We start from the raw sequence: 24,024 nt of genomic DNA, 5'->3' as shown, positions 1-24,024 counted from the left end.
TGGGAAACCGGGACAGGGAAGACCCACAGCGAGGTGGTAGCTGGAGGACCAGGATGAGCGGCAGTTGGCAGAGCGGGAAGCCCCACATTTGCATGTGGATGAACCAGGAGGAACAACTGGGGAGTGAGACAGACCACACAACCCAGGGTTCCAAGTGGGGAAATAAAGCCTCAAAATCTCTGACTGAAAACACCTGCAGGGGTTGAGGTGGCACCAGGAGAAACTCACAGCCTCACAGGAAAGTTCGCTGGAGAGACCCACAGGGTGTAAGAATGTATACAAACCCACCCACCTGGGAATCAGCACCCAAGGGGCCCAATTTGCTTGTGGGTAGTAGGGGAAGTGACTGAAAACTGGCAAAGAGCAGAGCAAGCAGCATCATTTCCTCTGGTACCCCTCCCCCACCACACAGCATCACGACACAGTGACGTGGGTTGCCCCACCCTGGTGAATATCTAAGGCTCTGCCCCTTACTACTAACAGGTTCACTGAGACAAAAAAAAATGGCCCAAATAGAAGAACAGATCAAAGTTTCCGAAAATATTCAACTAAGTGATGGAGAGATAGACAACCTATCTGATATACAGTTCAAAACACTGGTAATCAGGATACTCACAGAATTGGTTGAGTATGGTCACAAAATAGAGGAAAAAGTGAAGGCTATGAAAAGTAAAATAAAGGAAAATGCACAGGGAACCAAGAACAATGGAAAGGAAACCAGGACTCAAATCAATGGTTTGGACCAGAAGGGAGAAATGAATATTCAACCAGAACAGAATAAAGAAATAAGAATTCAAAAAAATGAGGGGAGGCCTAGGAACTGCCTGGAAAACTTTAAATGTTCCAACATCCAAATCATAAGGGTGCTAGAAAGAGGAGAGGAAGAGCAAGAAATTGAAAACTCATCTGACAAAATAATGAAGGAGAACTTCCCTGATCTAGTAAAGGAAATAGATTTCTAGGAAGTCCAGGAAGCTCAGAGAGTCCCAAGGAAGTTGGACCCAAAGAAGTCCCAGGAAGCACACAGCAAGGCATATCAGAATTACATTACCTAAGAGTAAACATAAGGAGAGAATATTAAAAGCAGCAAGGGAAAATCAGAGAGTTACCTACAAAGGAATTCCCATAAGAATATCAGCTGATTTCTTAAAAAGGAACCTTGCAGGCAATAAATGGCTAGAAAGAAGTATTCTAACTCATGAAAAGTGAGGACCTACATCCAAGATTGCTCTATCCAGCAAAGCTTTCATTTAGAATGGAAAGGCAGATAAAGTGCTTCTGTGATAAGGTCAAGTTAAAGGAGTTCATCATCATCAAATCCTTATTATATGGAATATTAAAAGGACTTATCTAAGAAAAAGATAAAAAAATAGTAAAATGACAACAAACTCACAACTATCAACAACCAAACCTAAAAAAAAACCTAACTAAGGAAACAAGTACAACAGGAACAGAATCACAGAAATGGAGATCACATGGAGGGTTATCAGTGGGGAGTTGGAGCGGGGAGAATGGGGGAAAAGGTACAGGGTATAAGAAATATAAATGGTAGGTATAGACAGGGGGAGGTTAAGAATAGTATGGGAAATGTAGAAGCCAAAGAACTTATATGAACAACCCGTGAACATGAACTAAGTGGGGGGAATGCTGGTGGGAGGAAGCATGCAGGGTGGAGTGGAATAAACAGGGGAAATGGGATAATTGTAATAGCATAATCAATAAAATATATTTAAAAAGAAAAAAAGAGTTGTCAGCTGAACTCTGGCATGGGTCAAGTTCACTGCTTTACCTCCAGCATGTCTTATTCAGACCAATGATCTTCACTTTCCAACTCTAGAACATAGTAGGCACTCAAAACATTGAAGTATTGAAGGAATTAATTTCTTAATTATTTATTTATTATGATATCTATTGAGTATATATCATGCTCCAGGCACTTTTGGCACTGGGGCAACAGCAGCAAAAAGAGATTTTTTTGAGTCCTCACCTCATCAAGTTCACATGCTGATGGGGAGAGATTCCCCATAAACAAAATAAACAAAATGCATAATGAGAGCACCAAGCACTAAGGAGAAGAAACAGGGCGGAGTCATGCAGAAATGTGGGTGGCGTGGCGAGTGTGAAGGGGTAGGAAGGAAGCCCATTGGAGCCTGTCTGCGTGCGGAACCAAGGACCATCCCGGTAAGAGTTCAGCAAGAGGGGATTCAGCGTGTCCATGACCGAAGGATTAGGATTCAGGTTTGGAGACAAAGGACATCTGTGCACACAGCCCACCTGCGTGTTCAAGCCTGGGCCCGAGAGAGGAAAGCCTTCCTGGGACAGTTCAGCTCGCTGCTCCCTCAACCTTGAACAAGACTGGAGGCCTGCCTGAGAACGATGGGATAGGATATAGCCAACAGGCGGGGGGAGATTTCCCATCCCCGCCTCCACTTCCAGCACTGAACGGCCTCCCACACCAAATCCGTGGGCCCTCTGGGCAGGAAGAGCAAACTCCAGGGACCCAGGGCATCTTGGCCCAACGCAGTTCTGGGCGCAGCACCCACAGAGGGTGATACTTGCATGCACCTGGTGGCAAAGTCACAGGCTTTAGCACCCCTCTGTGGCACCAGGGGGCGGCCGCAGATTCCACACCAAGCCAGCCCCGAGCTGGGGAAGGGTGGGGAGCCCCAGACAGAATTTGTGGAACTAGGGGAGTGAAGCATGGGACTCGGAAGGACCCACAATAACCAGTGAGATCCAACAGGCAGACTGCTAGTTCCATGCAGTCTGGGAGACATAGACTATACAAAGTCATGCAAAGATTTTTATTAACAGAAAGCACTATTGTAAAAATAAATCTGTAGATTGCATAGAGAATTTGGAAACCCTGCCAAATCCCAGTCTGGTAAATGTCAGCCAACAGCCTTATTACGTCTTAACAAAGGATCTTTTCAACATGGATGGTCAAAGGTGCTCGGGGACCGGACTGGGAAATTCTTGGCATAAATGCATCAGAGCTGCTGAGGGTGACTGACTCATGTCCACATTACCGAACAATTCCATCACCCAATTAAACATCCTAATGGCGCCTTCCGCGATCACACCTAAACTGTCAAAGATGCTATCTACGTGTAACCAAAATAAACCATGAACGGGCGTCGTACCCCCACTGCCAAACTGCTCCAGGCCCACCGAAGTGATTACTGACATGGAAAATGCTCGTCGGTGATTTATTGCATAAAGTTTATAATGCATCCTTCCCATAACGATGGCCATTTGGAAGCCCAAGTGATCTTTCTAGAATACAAATCTAATCAAGTCACCTTCCTCAGAACAGAGCCCTCACGCTCTGAAATGGCGAACAGGGCTCATCCCTGAGAGGAACCACCCCATGCCCATCACTCTATCCTTGTGGCTCCTTGCTGATGACAGACTTAGCACAGCAGCCATGGTCAAGGCTGTTCCCAAGTCTGCCTTCTCTGCTGACGTACAAGCTTAGGAAGACAAAGGCTGAGGCCCTTTGTTATTCACTGTGTATACCTATGGGTTAGCATGATGTTGGAACTTAGTAGGTGCTCCAGAAATATTTCTGCGAGAAATGAACCAGAGCATCAGTGACTACTGAAATGGCCAGAATCTTTTAAAGTCAGTCACCCTGGAAAGGTACTCTGCTGTCTCTGCTGACACCAAGGAGAAGCGTGTGCCACCAGTGGAAAGAGATAAAAGGGGAGTCTATTATTCAATTTAGGGCTTGGCAGAAATTTGGCCAAAAACTCCACTAAAATGGCTTCAAAGAACTTAAGGCATTTCATGCGTTTATTAGAGTCAGTACAGAATTTTGAACTGAAATTCATAATGGTACATTTACCCATGCAAGGCAAATCATACCGTTGAAACATCCAACCGAAGCGGAAGTCCTTCGGTTGGTTGTCCAAAGGCTGAGCAGCCCCTTACTCGGGAGCTCAAGATAGATAGATACACACAAGTCAAGAGATTGTAATTCTCTATGCTTTTCCTCAGTGACGTGATTATGTCACCCAGACAGCACTCAGAGGAGGCCCCCAAAATAAGAGAGCTAGAAAAGCTTTTTTTTGTAAATATACCTTCTTCCCCATTTACCATGATCTTAAGGTTCACCAACTCATGGAATAAGTTGGGAGAGACCCCGGACCCATTTTGCAGACAAGCAACCTGAGGTGCAGATGCGTGAGAGGTGTGAGCTGCTCTGAGTCACAGGCTCGTCCCTGGACCTCCTCTGCAATGCTGAGCCTCGCTCACACCCCTGCGCTTAGGGAGAGGCAAGCTTCCCACAGAAGAGAATGGTGTTGGTGTCTCTGTGCCTTATGAAGAACAGGAAAGGGCGGTTTGCCATGAACTGGGCTCGGATGGGGAGTCTTTTCACCGTGAGGTTGTCCCCAGTGGCCGATGCTGCCTCGGTGCCCTCTTCATTGACATCCACATAGGACTTGTGGATGACCTTTGATAAATGCAGGCCCTTGGCTGGTGATATTCCAGACAGATCAGCTTTGACCTGGTTGAAGACATCTGTCATCCCGAGGGATTTTAGCAGAGAATTCATCTCATACGTGATCTCCAGTTTGAATCGGGGCAAGTGAACTTCAACATCTCTTTGCATCATGTTGGAAGAGCTGGTCCACTGGTCAAATGTCTTCACATTCAGCTGCTTCTCTACCTAAAAGACAAAATGCAGATGGACCTGCATGAGCCAAGCACAGGCCTCTGCACTAATTGCTGTTCATTGTATAAGTCTCGGTGTGAATGGTTCAGTTCCACTAACTTCCTTTCTACCTTTAAACTGTGCTCAGGTTTTATCTGAAAAAAAATCTTTCATTCTTGCATTCCTCTACACCTTTCCTTTTCTGTTGTCTAATTCTCATTAATATTTCATAATTAAATGTGTCCAATGTACATCCGTGCCACTGTCTTTACCTTAATTTACTCTCTCAGTGTGTAGACTTGATCTCAACTCTCTCTAACGTCTCTGCAATTGTGTTCCCATTTTCTCAACAAACTCAAGCACCTCTCCTTGGCTCTCACATCTGACACATTTAACAGCAACCTCCATCACACACACATTGGTCATTTGGTTTCTCTGGTGCCAGGACCCCCTGTTCCACTGGCTTTAATCTCCTCCTGTCCCTACTCTTGAAGCTGCCCTCTGGGTGCCTCCACCTAGCCAGTCAGCTCCCACACCCCTGCTGAGTTCCCACAGTGGCCTCACAGCTCTGAGTTCTCCTTCTCCACCCAGTTCCAGAAGTTTCTGTAAACCCTTTACACTGCTGTCCTTGTGCATTTGAAACTCCCTGCAGCCCTCCCCTCAGCCCCAAACTGGTGAGTCAAACCGTCATTCTCCTACAAGAGTTGAAGACATTTCTGTCCCCTTCCCGCTACCCTGACAATAGCAGATCAGCAGCTAGGTTTCTCTTCCTACCTTTTCCTTCCATCTTTCTGGGCCCTGAGCCAAGTCACCATGACTTCGGGACACGAAGCCATCTCACTGCCTCGTCCTTCTAGGGCCTTTGCACCTGCCCTTTACTCTGGGGAGAACATCTTCTGTGTGTGTGGCCCACTTCCACTAGAGCCCAGAAGCCCGGCTGGTCTCCTGGCAAATGCTGGGCCAGCAGAGCCCTGAGAGGCCACACCAGCCACACCAGCGGCTTGCCTGGCCTGTGGTGCTGGGCAGCTTGGACTGCAGCCAGGGAGAGAGGTTAGGCTCCCACCACCGCTGGGACCTCTCCTCTGTGCCTGAGGCTCTCATTTCCCCACAAAACCAGGATGCTGAAAACGGAGGTCAGCCCACAAAAGCTTGTTGGTTTGGGATCTGAAGCTGAAAGGAAGCTGGTGTCGTCAGTTTTCCAGGACCTGGGAGCACCATAATTTCATTACAAAGAGTTTCCCAAAAGTCCAAGGACCAATAGGTGAATGTGTGTGTGTACACCGTTTTTTTAATATAAAAAATAAATGGTTTTCCCTAAATACATTACCCTGAAGGCAGGGACCAGGAGGGCCCCTCACAGTCCCTGGGGCGGTGCCACTGAACCTGGAGTCTGATGGGCTGGGGGAGGGGCTGGACTGACCTCACGGGACACACACAGGGTGGGGGAGCATGTGCACGCGTGGGTGCACCCACACGTGCTTCCTCAGCCGCTGGCATTCCTGAACGTCACCTGTCCCAGCGTGGCCGTGCCCACCGGCAGCAGGATGGTCAGGCTCAGCGTGTTGTCCACGTAGGGCAGCTCCAACACTTGCATCCTCGGCTCCCGCACGAAGGCCAGTTTGAACGTCCCCGTCTGATACATCATGTCCACCGAGACGCTCTTACCCTGTTTTTTTCAAGATTGTAGTTAGAGAGTAGTCGCGGGTGTGTGGGCACGGGCGTGTGTGCTGATTTCCTTGCATCACATATCTGCATTGACAGCCGAAACTCCTGGGTAAAGTATAAACTACAAAATAGACCCGTATAACTTTCCTCCTCAAAGGCGATGAGCTTGTATTTCAACACGAGTCCTGGTTAGAGCCTGAATAGTTTGAATAATAACAATAGCAATAAAAACAATAATACATGTGCCTCCCCCAAAACGAAGCCAGGGATTCCCAATAATATGAGTTCTGTGAAAAAAATGATATCATAGGATCGTTTTTTAAGTCACTTAGAGACCTTTTAAGGAAAAAAGAATGTAGAGTTGTGTTGTGCTACCAGAGCAAATAACCACAGCGCCTACTGAAAAAACACACAGACAGGAGAACAGTCAGGAACAAACAGTCTTTCTTGTCTTGCAGGGCGCCCTGGTGCCAAGGTGCCACTCAGCGGCCCTGTGAGAAAGGTCACTGTCACTTCCTAAGGAGAAATGAGCATAAAATGCATACATAGAATACACAGTTAGAGGAAGCTAGGGAAATCAAGGCAGGATTTTCACTAAGACCTTCTAATTGTCCTTAACCAGTTACTGAAGTCTCCAAAACTGATCATCAGTCAGAAAATGAGACACATACCTCACTTAGCTGAAAGGGGGCTTTCGTTGTCTCTCGCTCCTGAAATTTACTTTGCCATTGTCCTTTGAAATAGATGGCATTCACCAAAACCATCACAGAGGAAGGGTCAATTGTGCCCTTTCCAAAGAGGTTTGTAATTTTTCCTTGTAATAAAAAAGAATAGATAATATATTTGGATTTGAACTTATTAATGATAGACAGTTAGATAGTCATGATAGCTAACATTAAGTGCTCTCTCTTTCTCTCTCTATATATATACATATATAATTGATAAATAAATGTATAAATAAATTATTTTTAAAAAGAACACTCTAAATAAGCACACAGCATGTGGGTCCCTAATGCACACCCACAGCAGAAAACACTAATCAATCTATTCATTTAAGCTAAATATTTTTAAGATACTTCTATGTGCACATACTGTTCTAGGCACCAGGACACTAAACTGAGGCTGAACACTAAACTAAAGAGACAAAAATCCCTACCACTGTGGACTTCCCATCTCAGTGAGTCCACTGTGCGCTTTCCCAGGTCACCTTAGTGTAAGCCTCAGACTCTTTCTCAACATGAGTTAGTTGCCAGGCAGCCCCTGGATCAGGGTTGGCCTGTGGGGTAAAACACATTTTCCCCTACTGTTCTGAGTAAATCAACAGATCTAAAAATGTCAGAACTGTCCATGCATTTTTTAACAGCACGAAGAATTGAATGGATACATATTTTAATCTGATCACCTATTACATAGTTCGAATAACATCCACCAATTGACAAGACACTTTTGAGAGCTCACCACTGTTAACTGATATAATAGATACAAGTATGCTAGAAATATAGTCTTTATGCTCAGAGAAGTAATTATCTTCTACTAGTATTTTATGTTACTAACATATTCTTCAAGATGCAATTACCTCTAATGCTTTGCTTTTATTTCATTCTGATTTTCATTCTAAGTTAGTTGATTCTCTCCCACATCAGAAAATGTGATTATCTATGTTCTGAGACTTCAGAAATTAATGGTACGATGAGTTAGTGGCAAACTCGCAGAGAGATTATTCCAACGTGGTCATTTGGCTGCCCATGTTTAACAGGATATGCCCTAAGGACAAAAAGAACTGCAGAAACATCTTCAGCTACTAGGGTTGATTGTTTTAGGAGTTAGCGTTGCTGTTTCTGAGACTGTATATTGTTGGTTGAGGTCACTGTGCAAGAATATTGGTGACATCGAAAACTGGAATTTTTGACATGTGGTAAAAGAGAAGTAGATGTACAATGGAGGAGCATGTTAAGTAACAATCCCATGAACTTGAATTTGAGTTGGGGATATTATTGAGAAATTAAAATTGCTAAATATATTTCATCTAAATATATGTAGCTCCTTGTTCTATCCATTGAAGAAGCCTAAAAATGATGATCAAACCAGGAACAATGAGCACTCTTTGACCCGGATTATGGTCTCTAAAGATCATTTTGCATTAAAAGGATCCAGGGTTTCTTGGAGAAGTAGGTAAGTCTACGTCCAGGACAGAAAGTGACCAGGATGAGCCTGGAACAACTAGTCAATTCAGAAAGCAAAGACACTATCGTATTCTACAGGGGCCATGCCAAACAGACTCAGTAGCCACAGGAAGATGTATCCCCTAGCTAAAGGAAAAAATTTGACCTTTGATAGCTTGAAACACCTCAGCAGTGTTTAAATGTATGGATTTATGATGATACTTTAAACAGAAAACTCATTGGCTATGTTGTAGGATACTGGGGCGGGGGGAACATTATCTTAAAAACTTGTGTTGAAGAAAAAGAATCCAGCATCCTTTTTTGTTTCCTTTTGTTTTTCTCACATGTACTTGGGGTAACCAAATATTTTATGAGAAGTTTCTCATGTAGAAATGTTCCAGCGTATAAGAAGGAAGGAATACAAAACTGGCGTATGGCAACTTTAGAACCCCCACTGAAATAATGGGCCTGCGCATCAATTCCAATTAGATGAAGTTTGAAAATAGGCAGAGCTACTACATAGCAATCGAAGTCAGAGAAGTGTTAACGGGATAGGGTGGGTTTGTCTCTGGGACGACACCTGAGGGCGGCCATGGCGTGCCCTTCCCAGGAACAAGTGTTTCCTCTTCCTGACCTGGCTGGTGGCGCAGCAGGATATTCTTTTTGGGGACAAGTCACCGAACAGTGGACATGTATAGACCTTTCTAAATCTACATATATGTCAATCAAGAAATACATTTGCAAGTTTATTTTTAAAATCAAGCTTGAAGGAACACATTCGTCGGTTGCAATGTAGAAACATATTTTGGGTCTGATTTGAACAAAGAGTCAATTGGGGGAGTACAAAAACTCTCAAAATATTTCTTAATATTAAATGATTTTTTAAATTTTCTAGGTGTACTGATGGTGTAGTGGTCATATTTTTAAAAAGCTTATATTTTTGAGAGGCACAAACTAAAACTTACACAGAAAAACAGACACGCTATCAGGAATGAGCCTTCAAATACTCTGAAAGGGGTGGTGGGGAAAGGGTGTGGGTTTAGGAAATAATATTGGCCTTAAGGAATAGTGAGACTGCTGTGTAAATATAAATTCATTGTATTACCCTCCTTTTTCTTTAATTTTTTCCTTGACTAGATTTTTTAAAAAGAAATGAATATATCTTTGGTATGACTCTTTAATGCTCCATTTAAAAATGTTTAACAATACATAGGGCTCATTTTAAAACTGGAGAAGGTAGACTTCAATTGAATTCAATTCAATGTTAGACTGTACGATAACACCTCTGTAGCATAGACACAGTGTTCCCATTGTCAGGGTCACTTGGCTAGATCATTTAGGACAAGTGGTCATAAGGGATATCCCACCATATTCCCCATTTCCTCCATTGTTAATCGGTGCGTCTGCTCCCCGACTGCAGCCTGCCTCGTTAGTACTGACTTGGGGAGTTCAACAAGATGGCACGAATCAAGTTTGGAGATACGTATGTGACTTAGCCTTACCATTAGTTTTGCTTTCAACCCAAGCATTAATGGTTTGCCTCGTTTCTTCCGGAGCCTGTTGAAAATCAACTGCTTGCGGCCTGGCTTGATACAACTTCTCCGAGCAGTTTAAATATTGCTGTAAAAGAAAAGAACTACTGCATAACAAAACAAAAATCATGTAAGGAAAACAAACACACCCAGGTCGGTGTGGTCTAAAACCACAACAGACAAAAGCAACTCATGCGTTCTCCTGAAGGGAAGCAGAATCCATGCGAAGACACGCAGTCAGATCGAAGAACTTCCCCAAAGGAGTGTCCAGAAGCATTTGGTTGCTACTTCTGTCCTATCGTGGGCATGCTTCATTGTAAAGGATTCCAAGCAAAGTGACCAGCTGCAGTAGAGCACCTGCCTTCTCACTCTGTCCCTCCTTTTTCCTCTTTAAAGGACACGAACAAATGAGACTTCCTGCTTCAGGTTCCAGAGAGGAAAATTGAGGCCAAGAGTGATTAAATGGCTTCCTTGTCTCAGGTCAAACAGAAAGTTAGGTTTCCACCTGGTATATTTCTGCCTCCTCCCAAGCCACTACAGATAAAACTAATAATAATATTCTCTGCCCTCGCCAGTGTGGCTCAGTCAGTTGGAACATCGTCCCATAAACTGAAAGGTCATGGGTTTGATTCCCAGTCAGGGCACACGCCTCTGTTGTGGGTTCATCCCCAGCTGGGATGCTTACAAGAGGTAACCAATCAATGTTTCTTCTCACACTGAGGCTTCTCTCCCTTTCTCTCCCTCTCTTCCCCTCTCTTTAAAATTAATGAGCATGTCCTCAGGCGAGGGTAAAGTAATAATGATGATAATGATGGTGATGATATTCTCTGATGCACACTGATATTTTTTCAACCACATGTCAAGTGTGAACAAAAACTACCTTAAGGTAGTTTTCTCACATACATCACCCAACAAAAAGCAATGTACAACTTCAGTGTAAAGATCCTGGTCCTGTCTTTTCAGCCAATCCCCACTCCCAGACTGACCTCTGGAATGACTACTCATCACTACCACGGCCCTTCATTCTTAGAACCAGAAATGGTCCATTGCCAAATCTACATGGACCTGAATGGAGCTGCTCGCAATTCCATTCTTGAAACCTTGGGGACAGGCCTCTCTGGTCCAGCAGGACCCAGTACCCCCCATGAACATCTAGGGTGATGTGAGACTTAGAACTACAGCAGTTATGAAAGTGACTGCTTGGCATCGGGCTTGTCATTGGCTTAACTGGGTTCTCTCTTGCCTAAATGAAGTATAGAACAAAAGGAGAGTTTAACTTAGAGCAAAATCTGGGCCTCGACATGATTCTTGTCCTGAGCTGGGCCACACTGTGGCTGGATCACGCTTAAGTGACCTCCCAGGGCCCACGAGATGAGAGTTTTTCCAGATAAAACCCTGGGTTAGTAGTATCTTATGACATAGATCATGACAATTGCTTCAGGAATGGATGCAATTATCCCAAACCAACGTTTGTCATTATCCCAAACCAACGTTTGTCGACGACTACCCCTGGACCTCTGTTTGGGGGGACAAAGGAATGAGAGTAGTCCAGCCCCAAGGGCCACGAGGGTTAACCCCCACCACTTCCAGTGCTCTCTGTAAAACATTCTCCATGCGCTTCTGGGACAGTAGAAGGAAATACCTCCAAAATACCTATAGTGCCAGGGCGGGCTACTCCAAGCTGGAAAAAATGTGACAATCGAAAACTTATTCAATATTCAAGGTTGTGAAAAGCAGAGACCTACAGCCAAGATTGCTCTACCCAGCAAAGCTATCATTTAGAATCAAAGGACAATTAAGGAGCTTCCCAGACAAGAAAAAAACTAAAGGAGTTTATAATTATACGGTGTGTTAAAGGTACTTTATGTAAGAAAAGAAAGAAGACCAAAACAATGAACAATAAAATGGCAAAAAAATACATAGCTATCAACAACTGACTCTGAAAAACAAATCAAACAAACAAGAAGAACAAAGATGGAATCATGGATACAGAGAATGTTTTGATGGCTGCCAGATAAAAGGCAGGTGGGGGAGAATGGGTGAAGAGGTGAGGGGATTAAGAAGTACAAATAGGTAGTTACAGAATAGCCATGGGGATATAAAGTACAGTATGGGAAGTGGAATAGCCAGAGAACTTATATGCATGACGCATGGACATAAACAACAGTGGGGGGACTGGCTGAGGAAGTGGGGGTACTGGGTGGAGGAGGGCAAAGGAGGAAAAATCAGGACAACTCTAAGAGCACAATCAAAAAAATATAATTGCAAAAAATTTGTCAAGTGTAAGACACCTCTGGGCTGAAGAAGAACATTAGAAATTCAAGGCTGCTTCCCCCAGCTGGCATTCAAACAACACTGGTCACACAACAGTCATGTCACTGAAGCTGGCGTTCCCTTCTATCACAGCAGGATGTTGTAGCAATGGAAACAGGAAAGTGAATTTAGACAGGGATCAAATTCTGGCTTTGCCACCTAATCATCTCTGTGACCTGTGTCAAACTGACTTCTCAGAATCTACTTCACGATTGTGGAACAATGACAGTTTTGTACCTATATCTTAATACTAAGTAAGGATTACATAAGCTAATGTATATAATGTATGTAGTAGAGTGATTGACACACACATAGTAGGCACTCAATAAAACTATATTCCAATGCAGTTAGGAAATGGCATAAACAGTGTTAGAATTTTGTAGTTAGAGGAAACTTGGTCTAATCCTCTCATTTCAAAGACACATGTGGCTTGCCCAAAGTCATGTGTCTGAATGAGAACAGAACTCAGATCCCTTGGCTTCCAGCCCAGAATCCTTTTCACTAATTCCCGACACTCTGCCATTTAGGACCTTTTTGAAGAGGAGATGAAAAACAGCTTTTGTTTTTCTTCTGACCCAGAAGAGATTATTCTTAGTGGTTTTGTTTTGTGCTTCATCTTTGACCTTGGTTCTTGGAAAACTTGGGTGATTTTGCGGAAGTAAAATTTCTATGTGATATTCTACAACTTTAATGGGGGTTTGGTGAAACCATTTCATTGAAACTCTAACTCGGCTCAAATTTAAGCTCTTAAACATAAATGTCATGTGACTCTTGGCACTCTTGAATGACCTTATGGTGTGAAATTGAGAGGATGCCAAGAAAACTGTTGACCACCATTCCTGGTGGACTTACCTGCTGGAATGCTACTGCCTGCGTCCCGTAGAGTCTGTTGGCAATGCTGAGCATATAGTTAGAGTGTGGCTGGTTGATTTGAGAGAGTAAGACTCTAAACTCTGAGTGAATCCTTCCAGCTTGGCTGCACTGAAGTACAGTAAACAAAGAATGGACCATTAAGTTGCTTGATTTCCTGCCATTAGAGAGTTATAAATAGCATGAAAACAATAAGGAGCTGAAGGGTTGAAAGCATTTTCCTTCTTTAATTTCCTCTAGCACAATAGTCTCCACACCCTGTGACTCTGGTTACAGAGTGTGAGCCGAGTACTGTGAGCTATTACAACACACACATGCCCTTGTCAGCCCTGATGTTCTCATTCAAAAGCAGAAGTTATCATAAATAAGGAGATCTTAATCTCAGAGTAATAATCCAAGTATTTTTTGTCTGTTTGTTTTGTTTTGCTGCCTCTGTACCTATGGAACCATTTTTCTTCCCTGTCGCGCTCCTTTTAACGTCTCCATTTTCTGCATCCATGTAATCAAACTGCTCAGCTCTTCGCCGAACGGGCCTTCCACGCCCACCTGTCCCTCACAGGAGCGATCTGGCTAAGCATGAAGTTCTGATGCATCTAAATGCATGGCCATTAGAGGGGCTGTGCCTATATTCCCTAAAGCAAAAATTCCCACACTATCACCTTTAACCTCCTAACAATAAACTGAGTTCTGTGAAGCAAGTGTCTTATGAATCTACATACACTTGGGCATTCTGCATAAATCTCATGTCAAAAAAAAATCCTCTGACCAGAAGGAACAGTGAATGGGTGGGCTGGGCAGCACCAAGCCCTGTTTTCCTGGTGTCTAATTATGAGGCAAAGCCTCCGTGTCCTTTCTCAGTCCCCTCACTGATGTGAAAAGTGCGACACTCCACTGAGGAGGCTGGCAGGCTCGACACCAACACAGCACAAAGTTTGTAGAAGAACAGAAAAGTTTGCATAAGGATGACAACCAATTACATGGTAAAATCTGGGGACTTTATCACTGTCATCGATAACTCTATAGGGACATTGTGAGCCCTATTAAGGGACAAGGAGGGGCTCTGCTCCTTAAGCCTTGCACCATTATTTCTCGGTGCTCTTACATTCAAGAACCTTTGACAGCTCAGCAGTAATGTTATCGTACCTTAGCTGAGTCCTCAGACTGGGGCTTTAATGATTCTGCAACGTGATTAAAGTGAAGCACCTAAAAAAAGAGAAAGAAGAATCTACTGGCATCAACAGCAACACACCATCTATAAAGGTTCTCAGTGACTGTTTTTCCATTTCAGATGGGGACCCATGTCATATCATAGCTAGCATTAATGATGCTGTATTCCACGCCCTGAACTAAGCCTTTACATATCTTACTTAACCCTCCCAACAACTTTATCAGTAGATACTATTATCCCCACCTTCTACTAGGGTAACTGAGTCAAAAAGAGATTAAGTTACGTGTCCCGGACCACCGTCCGTGAGGGTCCAGGGGTGGCGCTGCCACACACTTGACCCTTCTCCCCTCTCTGACCTTTCTCAGACTACTCACTCCCTATGACAGAACTCGCCCAGGGCTGCTGAGAACATTATGTGGCTTCCCAGCACATCACCCACTTTAAATGCAAAAAAATCATGAAAGTGCATCAAAATGTGGAATAAAGCAGTAAAGGACAAACAGTAATAGGGTGTGCAGGTATCCTGGGAGCTGTTAAGTAATACTCTTCTAGAGTTTCCACATCAATAAAATACGTATATTGTGAAAAAGTCACTGGTCAGCCCATGTAACCTGAAAAGTCACCCTTCCTCTCTTAGTCTCAGTTTCCCTCACTGTGAAACAGGGAGAACAATAACTACTTACGACACAAAGTGGGTATGACGTCCAAAAACCTAATAAATATTTTTAAAGCCTGATAATGTTGAAAGTGTAACTAGATTTTATTATACATCAAACTTCTAGAGAGCAGGAATAACGCCATACACGTGCTCTCTGTCATGTTTAAATAAACCATTGAAAGGGTGGACTCTGAAAATAATCATGGAAACGTGTGGGTAAAAAAACCCAATGGTAGGGAAGAGACTGGGTATTGCACGTATTGTGTTATTTTCATTGACATATATCACATTACTTAAGCCATTATCCACTTAGAAGAAAAATGATTGGCCCAAGCATATTCTTTCACAAGATGGCAGTTTTCTCGGTGTAAACATGCAGGTTGACCCATAGGGGGCGTCGGAGAGACTTCCAGGCTCCGGACTTCACTGGGCATTCCATACCTTCTCCATCTGCTCTGCACTGTGTCCTCTGGCTCCAAGAAGGACCATACTTAGAGCGTAAAGCAAGCTCAGTGGGGAAAAGAAGATGTTGTCTCCCACGTTGTTATTATTCAGCTCTTTGAACATATCAAGGCAAAATTCAACATTTGCTGCCCTGAGGGAATCCATTTTACGCCCAGCACTACCTGAGAACAGAAGGAAAAATAACTCTGCATATCCCGCGGAGGTACAGACCAACCATGGAAGGCCATTACTATGGTTCATGAATTAAAGATGCGGAGCACTCGCACTACTTTCAGTGACGGGTGGAGATGGGCAAAGGGGGGACCAGGGGAAACCCTGTTACAGTGTCAACAATAAAAATAAAGTAGAAAAAAGGGTATTAGTAAATGCTTGAGAGAGGAATTGGCAGTAGTTTCCGAGTCTCATGAATAAAAGATTTCCTATTCCTCTCAACCGATTCCTTCCAAGCAAGCGTTCGCGTACATTTAAAAGTGACCCACGATTGTTCTGGAGCAAAAGAGCGGAAGGAATTAAGTCTTTGCATTCTGAATGTCATGTTTTATGACACGCCTCATCCTGGAATCCGAACAGGAAAATTCTTGAGCTACAAAGGCTCCGCCTGTGTCACGCTTCCCTGCTAGAACGCCCACCTTCCAAGGAAAGGACACTTGCATTCTGGCCACTCAGGAGCAAACGAGGTGAGAATCCATAAAGCCAACCTGGGCAGCGTTCTCTGCTCGTTTCCTCGCCCTCCTTGGAAGTAAGGCCGGACTAGTGAATGGGCCATGAGAAGGGGCCCATGCCCTCTGCCCTGGGCCACAGCCAAGACGTCCATGGAAATGCAGGACCAGAAGATGAAACTGGGAGAGAGAAAGCCATGGTGCTGGATCATGGGTCACCTATGGATGATGGCTTGTCAGGAAGGAAGAGTCAGTTTTATTCTGTCCCACAAACACTAACTAGGCACCCCTAACCACAGGGTAGGCTAGACAAACTTGTTGGGTGCATTTTTGCCCTCAGGGAGTTGTCATTCATTCTCCAGAAGCCCTCATCACCATCAAACACTTTCCTCTTTTAACTTCCGGGTCATCCTTCTTTCTTGGTTCACCACCTGCCTCATCGGGCCTCTCGGTCTCCTATGCAAGATCTTAAATCTTGGGCCTCTCCTTTGTTTACACTCGATGATCTCATTCGACTCCTAGCTTTAAGGCTCACTGATTGGCTGGTAGCTCTCAAGTTTATATTTCCCCTGAATCACAGATTCGTGGATGTAACTGCCTACTCAACATCTCTACTTGAGTGCCTAATATGGGTGTCCAATTTGACAAGGCCAAAAGCAGACTCTTGACTTCGGACCCTGTCTCCAGTCTGCACCCCTAGCAGTCGTCTTGATCTTTGTAAATGACAGCTCCACTCACCCCTGTGCTCAGTCCAAAAACCGTGGGATCGTCCTTAAACACTTCTCATTCACATCACATTCCATCCACCAAAAAGTCCTCTTTTCAATGTCTTCAGAAATACTCACCATCTACCCATTTTCCCCTCTCCAATTACCACCCTGGTCAAAGCTCCCATCATCCCTCTTGTGAATTATTGAAATAGTCTCCTCACTCGTTTCCTACTTTAGTCCTTCCCTCCTCCATTGTATTTTCTAGAAAAGACAGCGTGATATTTTAAAATATCAGTTAGTTATGCACTAACTAAAGAACTGCTTATGGGCTCTGCTCAACAATCCAGTGGCTTCCCTTTCTCTCGGAGCAGAAGCCAGGCTCCTTTCTGAGACCAAGGTCCTTCACGCTCTGGCCCCACAATCTCTCGGCCTCGTCTCCATCGAGTCTCCCCCAGGCTCCCTCTGTTCTAGCTGTGCCACCTCCCTGCACTTCAACTTGCCAAGCAGATTCCACCTCAGGGCCTTTGCATGTCCTCGCTCTCCCCTGGGACGCTCTTCCCAAAGATATCCAAATGATTCGCTCCCGCAGTTCATTGAGTTCTCTTCTCAATTAACATCCCATCAATAAAGATTTCACTGACTATATCTCTCCAGTTATACTTCATTCCATTACCCTGTTTATATATATTACATATGTACACACGTATTCCATATAAATATAATTTTATATTTACTTATTTGCCCTATGTATTGTATGTATTTACTCATTTATTTGCCTTATACATTATAGACATGTATTTATATAAATAGAAACGATATATATGTTATAGTGTATGTTACAAGCTATACATGTATTTATTGTCTGATTTCCCCCTCCCTCTAGACTACAACCTCCATTAAAGCAAGGATTTTCTTTTTATGCTTTATTTCAACATCAAGACCAGCCCTGGCTTGCCCCTCACTGAGTACCTGTGGAAGGAAGAGATGAAGGAAGACATTTTAATCCAATTGGCACTAAAATACACAGGTATTATAAGGATTCAGCAAAGCCATACTACATTAAAGAATAAGCTGCCCCTTGTTTGGCTCATTTTACCCCATCCAGATGCTCTCTCTGTCTTACTGCTCTTCTCTATTGCCCTTTGACAACAAACTCAGCTGTAGCCACAAAGCAAACAGATACTTCTCTTTACCTTGGTCGCTGTCCGGTGGTGGAGTGGACAGTTTGGTAGGCGAGCTTGGAGCCGTGTCCTGGGACAGGAACTATAAAGCCTTTACTTAGCGCCCCTCCCTTTCCATTTGTGTCTTAGTGATTCAGCTCTGGGCGGTACGTTCAGCCCAGAGAGGAGGTCTCTCTAAATGTCACCAGAGCTGCTTTGAGTCCCCGAGACTCTCAGAATGGCCAGTACGTTCGGGGAAGCACCCAGTTCTTAAACTTTTTCTGCTCTGCTAAAGGAGAAACACTGACAAGCCTAACCTCTATTCCAGACAATACTCTATTTTTCTAAAAAGAGTAACAAAGTGTTCGAGTTGGCAGTGCCATATGCCAGTTTCCGGGGACGGCATGTGTCTGAGCACCTGGCCCAGAGCTCCCCAGCAGGAAGGGGTCCGGCCATGACAGGTGCTTCCCGACCTGAGGCACGTTCGTCCCAAGGGCTTCTGAGCTCCCCTGAGTGGAGCATGTTTCTATGTGCAGTTTCAGCAATCTGCTGGCAGGTAATTCCTGTCCTATAAAAAAAGCACAAGAATGAGCTCTGGCAGGAGTGATTCTGTGGTTTCAGTTTAAAAGCTTGGTGAAAGCAACAAGCTACCCCTGCCTCCCTGAAGGGAGTTCAGAGGTATGATTCAGGACTGGGTGAATAAGATTAGAGACTAGGTGTCAGTAATGAAAGCTGGAGACTACAAATATCTGGGGTGTGCAGTGGCCAGGATCGGCACCATGGGGCGAGCCTCGCTTCCCGGTGACCACTCTCATGCACGTCCACCCTGCCCAGACTCCCGGTTTGATCCCACTGCCCCAGTGTGAGCTATAGCAGCTGACTGCTCGTAGGGTATCACGGAGCCCTTTATGGAGCAGTTTTTCTTTTCATCTTGAGTGTGCCGTGGGTCCTCCCTTAGACAAATGCAGCCAGTCCATAAGACACAGGAGCTAGGAAAGTTAGGTTAAAAATGATGGCCCTGAGACCCACTCTGCCCATAAGGTTCTCAACAGAACAGCTGCATACAGCCAACCACACGGAACTGAAAGGAGCCCTAAGCTGTCCAGTCTTTTTCTGCTCAGAGCGAGTGTTCTCTGACGTGGGCCACTTCTTGTGGGCAGTTCCCACGGCCCAGAGGCCTCAGATCCCTGCTGAGGGCCAGTCCTCGCCTCTTCATGTTGTTTTCACCTCCCTTGAGGTCCAATGAGAAAGAAACTGATTTTCTTAGCTTTCTCACCATCTAGGGACTGGGCTGATCAAAAGAAGTCTTATTCATCCTTGGCCTAGGGTGCACCCCTATTACTTCCCCTGTCAGAAGGGGAGCTCTTGGGCCTGTTTGATTTTTCTTTCCAGATAGATGACACCCGTTGTATAACACTGTTTGCTTCTCTTTAATCTCTCTCATTCACTCACCCTTACAGCCACCCAACCCCTGCCTTCTGTTTAAGCCTTACCCAAAGTTCTGCACAAAGACAATTTATTTGGCAAATTGTCTCAGGAAATAGAAGTAGTAGAAGAAGAGGAGTAGAACAGGGAAGCAGGGAAAGCTAGGCAATGAGGGTTGTAAATTGTCCCCTGGTGCATGATCCCATAGACCTTCAGAAGAAGCTTATAAAACATCTCTTAGAACTGTCCTCCCAGGGGAAACTGAAGGAAGCCTTTGCTAGTTGGCTTTCATCCCACTGGTCCAGGGGGACCCCACAGGTATTAGCTCAGGTTGCACCTGAGTGCATGTGCAACCAACACCAAGGCATCAGAAAACCTCTGGAGCTGGAAGCAAGGTGTGAGGGGCGGTACTGGCAAGTTGAAGTGCCCAAAATTATTCTGAGCTTGTGCAGACCTGGTGGCCTTGCTAGCAGCTAGATTAGGAGGTGGGGGTGACAGAAATTGACGTGGCTCAGAGGAGGTGGCCACTACAACTCATCCACACCAGGGCCTGCTGGTGGGCCTGGGAGAGGAGCTGCCCGCCAGTATCCGGATGTGGGTGCTCGCTGTGCAAAGGACGCACCCATTCCGGTCCATTCCTTCTGCCCTAGGTTTTCCCGGGCAGCAGCCTCACTGATAGCCCAGTGATCCCTGTGGCTAGGTTAGATGTCTAACTCTGGGAGCCAGAATGAGAAAACCCATTGTTGGCTCCTACCTAATCCCATCTTTCAACCTATCTTTGTCCCTCATAAATATTTCATTCTTCATCAGCTTGAATTCATCAAATTTCTCTCAAATTGTTTTAGGATTCAGGGGAAGTAAGAAGTGCTCTTGCTTTGGCCGAGTGGCTCAGTTGGTTGCAGCAGCATCCCATGCTCCAAAAGTTTGTGAGTTCGATCCCCAGTCAGGTTACACACCTGGGTTGTCTGTTCCATCCCCAGTCAGGATATGTGTGGGGGCAGTCAGCTGATGTTTCTCAAATGGATGTTTCTCTCTCTCTCCCAGCCCCCCTCTTCTCTCTCTAAAACCAATAAACATGTCCTTGGTGAAGATTTTTTTAAGTTCTTTATTGGGCCTCACAATAAAGGAAGTGAGCATAGGACAGTGAGAGGACAGTGAGCATGGGCTGGAGAGGGTTGTACAGGCTGGGTGTCTGCCCCCAGCCACGGCCTCTGCTTGGCCAGGGCATGAGGAGCACCACCGGTACTTGATGGCCTGCATCAGAAGCGAAGGGAAGAGAAAGAGCCTGCAGGTAACTTACAGAACCACAACGGCACCAGTGACCACAGCAGGCATTGCGTGGTGGTGTTCTGAGACCCCAGGCTAACTAACATATTACATTAACACACCATTTAAGTGAGTTTGTGCCATAAGACAAGGCTAAAGAAAGCAAAGTTGAAGAATTATTTCATCAGCGACCTTAGAGGAAAACAATGAGTAATATGTATATACAACCTTTTTCCCTCCTGGCTTTTCCAGAGAAAGGATGTGATAAGACCAGCTGAGTCAAGACCACCTCTATGGTTTCCATGGAAATGGTGGGGGTGGGGGAGGGGTGGGTACACAACGGAGAAACGGAAGATTCACTGTGGAATGGAGAACCTCTGATGGGAGGGAGAAAGACAGAACTGGACCAAGGGAGCCTATTTAGACTGAGGTGGCTGCTCTTGGGAGCTTGAATGGGAGTCAGGGTGGAGAGTACTTCCAAGTCACCTGCTTGGATGGGAGTCAGGGTGAAAGGCATTCACATGGAGCACCCGCTCCTTGTGGGAGACAGGGACAGAGGGGGCTGACTTTCTCAGGTTTTCATGGGCCTTGTATATGTCATCCCCTCTGTGGGGTGGCAAGATTTAGCATGTAAAACTATAGGCTGCCTGGTTGAAGTTGAATTTCTGATAAGCAATGAGTAATGTTATATATAAGTATATCCAAGATATTGTAAGGGGTATATTTATACTATGTCTACAGCAAATATACACTAAAAATAGTATTTGTTGTTTATCTGAAATTGACATTGAGTTGGGCATTCTGTATTTCACCTGGAAGCCCCACTTATTTGTCATTTTCTTAAAAGAATGTGGTAAATATATATATATATTTATCTATATATGTATGTGTGTGTGTATATATATATATATTTATATTTATTTGTTTGAACTACACACTTGTTTGAAGTAGATACAAAATTAAGAAAAGTCCACAAGGCAGCTTGATGTGAAGCCGGACACTGAGTTTCTGTAGTGAGGGGAGAATGAAATGGACCCCAAGTGGGTGTCCTCGGAGAAAAGGGAGACGACGCGGGGGGATGGGAAGCTGCTCGGGGAGGGGGCGAGCCCCAGTGCGGGAGGAAGGACCAGCTCCACACACGTGGCAGCCGGCCCTTCCCGAACACAAGAGCAGGGAAGGATGGATAGACACTTAAATAAATTTGCACACACAATGGTTAAAAGTTTGGTCTAGATCGTTAATTCCTCATGGGCAGAGGCTGTGTTTTTCGCCAAATGCCCGACATTTAGTCAGCACTCAGTAACCACGTGCTAATCTAAGCTGGCCATCTTTTCTCTGAGTGGAGGGGAAAGGGGTGCACTTCAGGTTGGGACGAGGCAAGAGATGACAGCTGGGAGTTGCCAGCTGGGGAAACTGGAGAGCGGCCCAGCTGAGAACACACCAAAGGCTTCCGCTCTGCCTCACACGTGACCGGTCATAGGAAGTGACAACGCTGTTGTGACAAGTGCACTCCGCTGTGGTGTGTACCTCCCAGGCTTCCCAAATCCTGGGAGTGTATTTCCTACCACCAACTTGCGAAAGTTTTCATTCTCTGACAGGATGTTTTCAAAAAGGTGGGACCTTTCCAAATGAATCCCTGTAACTCCCGTGTTCCATCTCTGAAAGCAGTTCTTCCAAAAGAAGTCACACCATGTGGCAATCAAGCGTTTTGAAAACAACACTGAGGGAACTTTCTACTTAGTTAGCACTTGACAGTGACCCAGTTGTGAAGACAGGGAGTATGAAGCACAGACCGACAAAAAATAATCGGCTCTGTTTTATTTCCCAGAAGGCACAGAGAAAGTCTTTCCAGTATGATAAGCAGTTCTAAGGACTACAGAGATGGATACTTCAAGCCTTGGACAGACCTCAGTCCTTTAGTCTTTAGTCTGCACCCTTGCAATATTTCCTCAACTAAGTCAAGAGGACTTCATTACCTGAGACATAAACTAAAAGAGAACTGGTCTTTTTCAGAATCCTGTAAGTCTCATCAAAAGCCACTATTAAGAAACTAGGCAAGCCACAGTTTGGGGGAAATATTCGCAATGCCTATACCTGACAAAGCGTTTGTATGCAGAACACACAAAGAACCACAGCCCAAAGCGAGAGTTAAATAGATGGGCAAAATATTTGTGTAGGCACCTCACTGAAGACGATTTGTAAATGGCCAAGGAGCACATAACAAAGTGCTCAACATCATTAGTCATCAGAGAAATGCGAATTAAAACACAAAGACGTACCACTTCACACCCACTAGGGTGAGTAAATACAAAAGACTGACCACACCAAATGTTGACCGAGACGAGGAGCCACCAGGACCCTCCTACGCTGCTGGTGGGAATGCAAAATGCCACAACCACTTTGGGGAAAGTGCCAGACCCATAAAAAGTTAAATGTGTATCTACCCGGTGATCTAACAAGTCCTCTCCAAAGTGTGTATCCAGGAGAAGTGAAAACGTACCCACAAGAAGCCTTGTACAAGAGTGCTGAGAGTGCTGTGAAACGTAAGAGCTAACCACTGGACGTCCATCGACAGGAGAAAGTGGAAAAAACTATGGCGCATCCACAGAATGTTACACAGAATTGAAAAGGAGCCAACCGCCAACGCACCTGACGACACGGGGTCAATCTGGAAAGCACTACGTTGAGTCAATGAAGCCAGACCCCGCCCCCCAAAACAGGCCGATAACTACACAGGCTAGTGCATGCAGTAACAAAAATCAAAATAGCGGCTGTTCCTCTCGCGGGGAAAAACTTTCTGGAGCACTAGAAATGTTTCGCTTCTTGATCGGGTTATCAGTTACATTGGTCAGAACGGATTAAAGTCACTGATTTGAGCATTTCACTCTATGTAAAGTATACATCAACAATAGTGCTTTGTTTTAAAATAAACCTCGGATGTGGAGACAATCCCAGGTTCATTCACATGCAGTTGCAAGAGGTAAAGCAGAGGGATCCCATGTATCCTTTACCTAGTTCCTCGCCATGACAATGCCTTGCAAAACTGTCACACACGGTACAGTAGAGTATGGAACTGCAGTCTCTCCTTCAGCCGCCTTTCTGCCTATGTCTTGGTGAGAGCCCTGGGTGACTGGTTCCAAAATAACATGGAACGTCCATGTGGCCAAACCTTGGTGTCTAGGAAATCCCATTAAACCCCTTCTCTTATAGCCAGAAGCCCGAATTTTAGAACAGGTTGATCTGCTCTCTGGGTTTCTCGATCTCTCAAAAAAAAAAATCCTCAGGCCTGCACCCCAGGCTGGCCCCACCCTCTC

General features: G+C 44.8%; 1 protein-coding gene across 1 annotated transcript; it reads right to left on the bottom strand.

The window, feature by feature from the left end:
• Positions 1–3,763: 3,763 nt before the first annotated feature.
• On the bottom strand, positions 3,764–18,250 carry SERPINB11 (serpin family B member 11). Its single transcript, XM_037035497.1, has 8 exons — positions 18,053–18,250; positions 15,467–15,651; positions 14,343–14,402; positions 13,182–13,310; positions 9,987–10,104; positions 6,994–7,136; positions 6,168–6,323; positions 3,764–4,672 (listed from the first exon to the last, which is right to left on the bottom strand). The coding sequence occupies exons 2-8, from the start codon at positions 15,632–15,634 to the stop codon at positions 4,268–4,270; spliced, it is 1,179 nt and encodes a 392-aa protein (XP_036891392.1). The 5' UTR covers positions 15,635–15,651; positions 18,053–18,250; the 3' UTR covers positions 3,764–4,267.
• Between the last annotated feature and the right edge of the window lie 5,774 nt (positions 18,251–24,024).

This window comes from Sturnira hondurensis, unplaced genomic scaffold (genome assembly GCF_014824575.4).
Source record: "Sturnira hondurensis isolate 20B ecotype Veracruz unplaced genomic scaffold, ASM1482457v3 Scaffold0001872, whole genome shotgun sequence".
NCBI classification, from domain to species: domain Eukaryota; kingdom Metazoa; phylum Chordata; class Mammalia; order Chiroptera; family Phyllostomidae; genus Sturnira; species Sturnira hondurensis.
This window is presented reverse-complemented; position numbering and strand designations above follow the sequence as displayed.

Coding starts and splice junctions, on each gene's coding strand:
- SERPINB11 (XM_037035497.1), bottom strand. CDS start 15,634: ATGGATTCCCTCAGGGCAGCAAATGTTGAATTTTGCCTTGATATGTTC. Junction 13,311..14,342: donor AGTCTGAGGACTCAGCTAAG/GTACGATAACAT, acceptor ACTGTACTTCAG/TGCAGCCAAGCTGGAAGGAT. Junction 4,673..6,167: donor GCACGGCCACGCTGGGACAG/GTGACGTTCAGG, acceptor TTTGTCTTTTAG/GTAGAGAAGCAGCTGAATGT.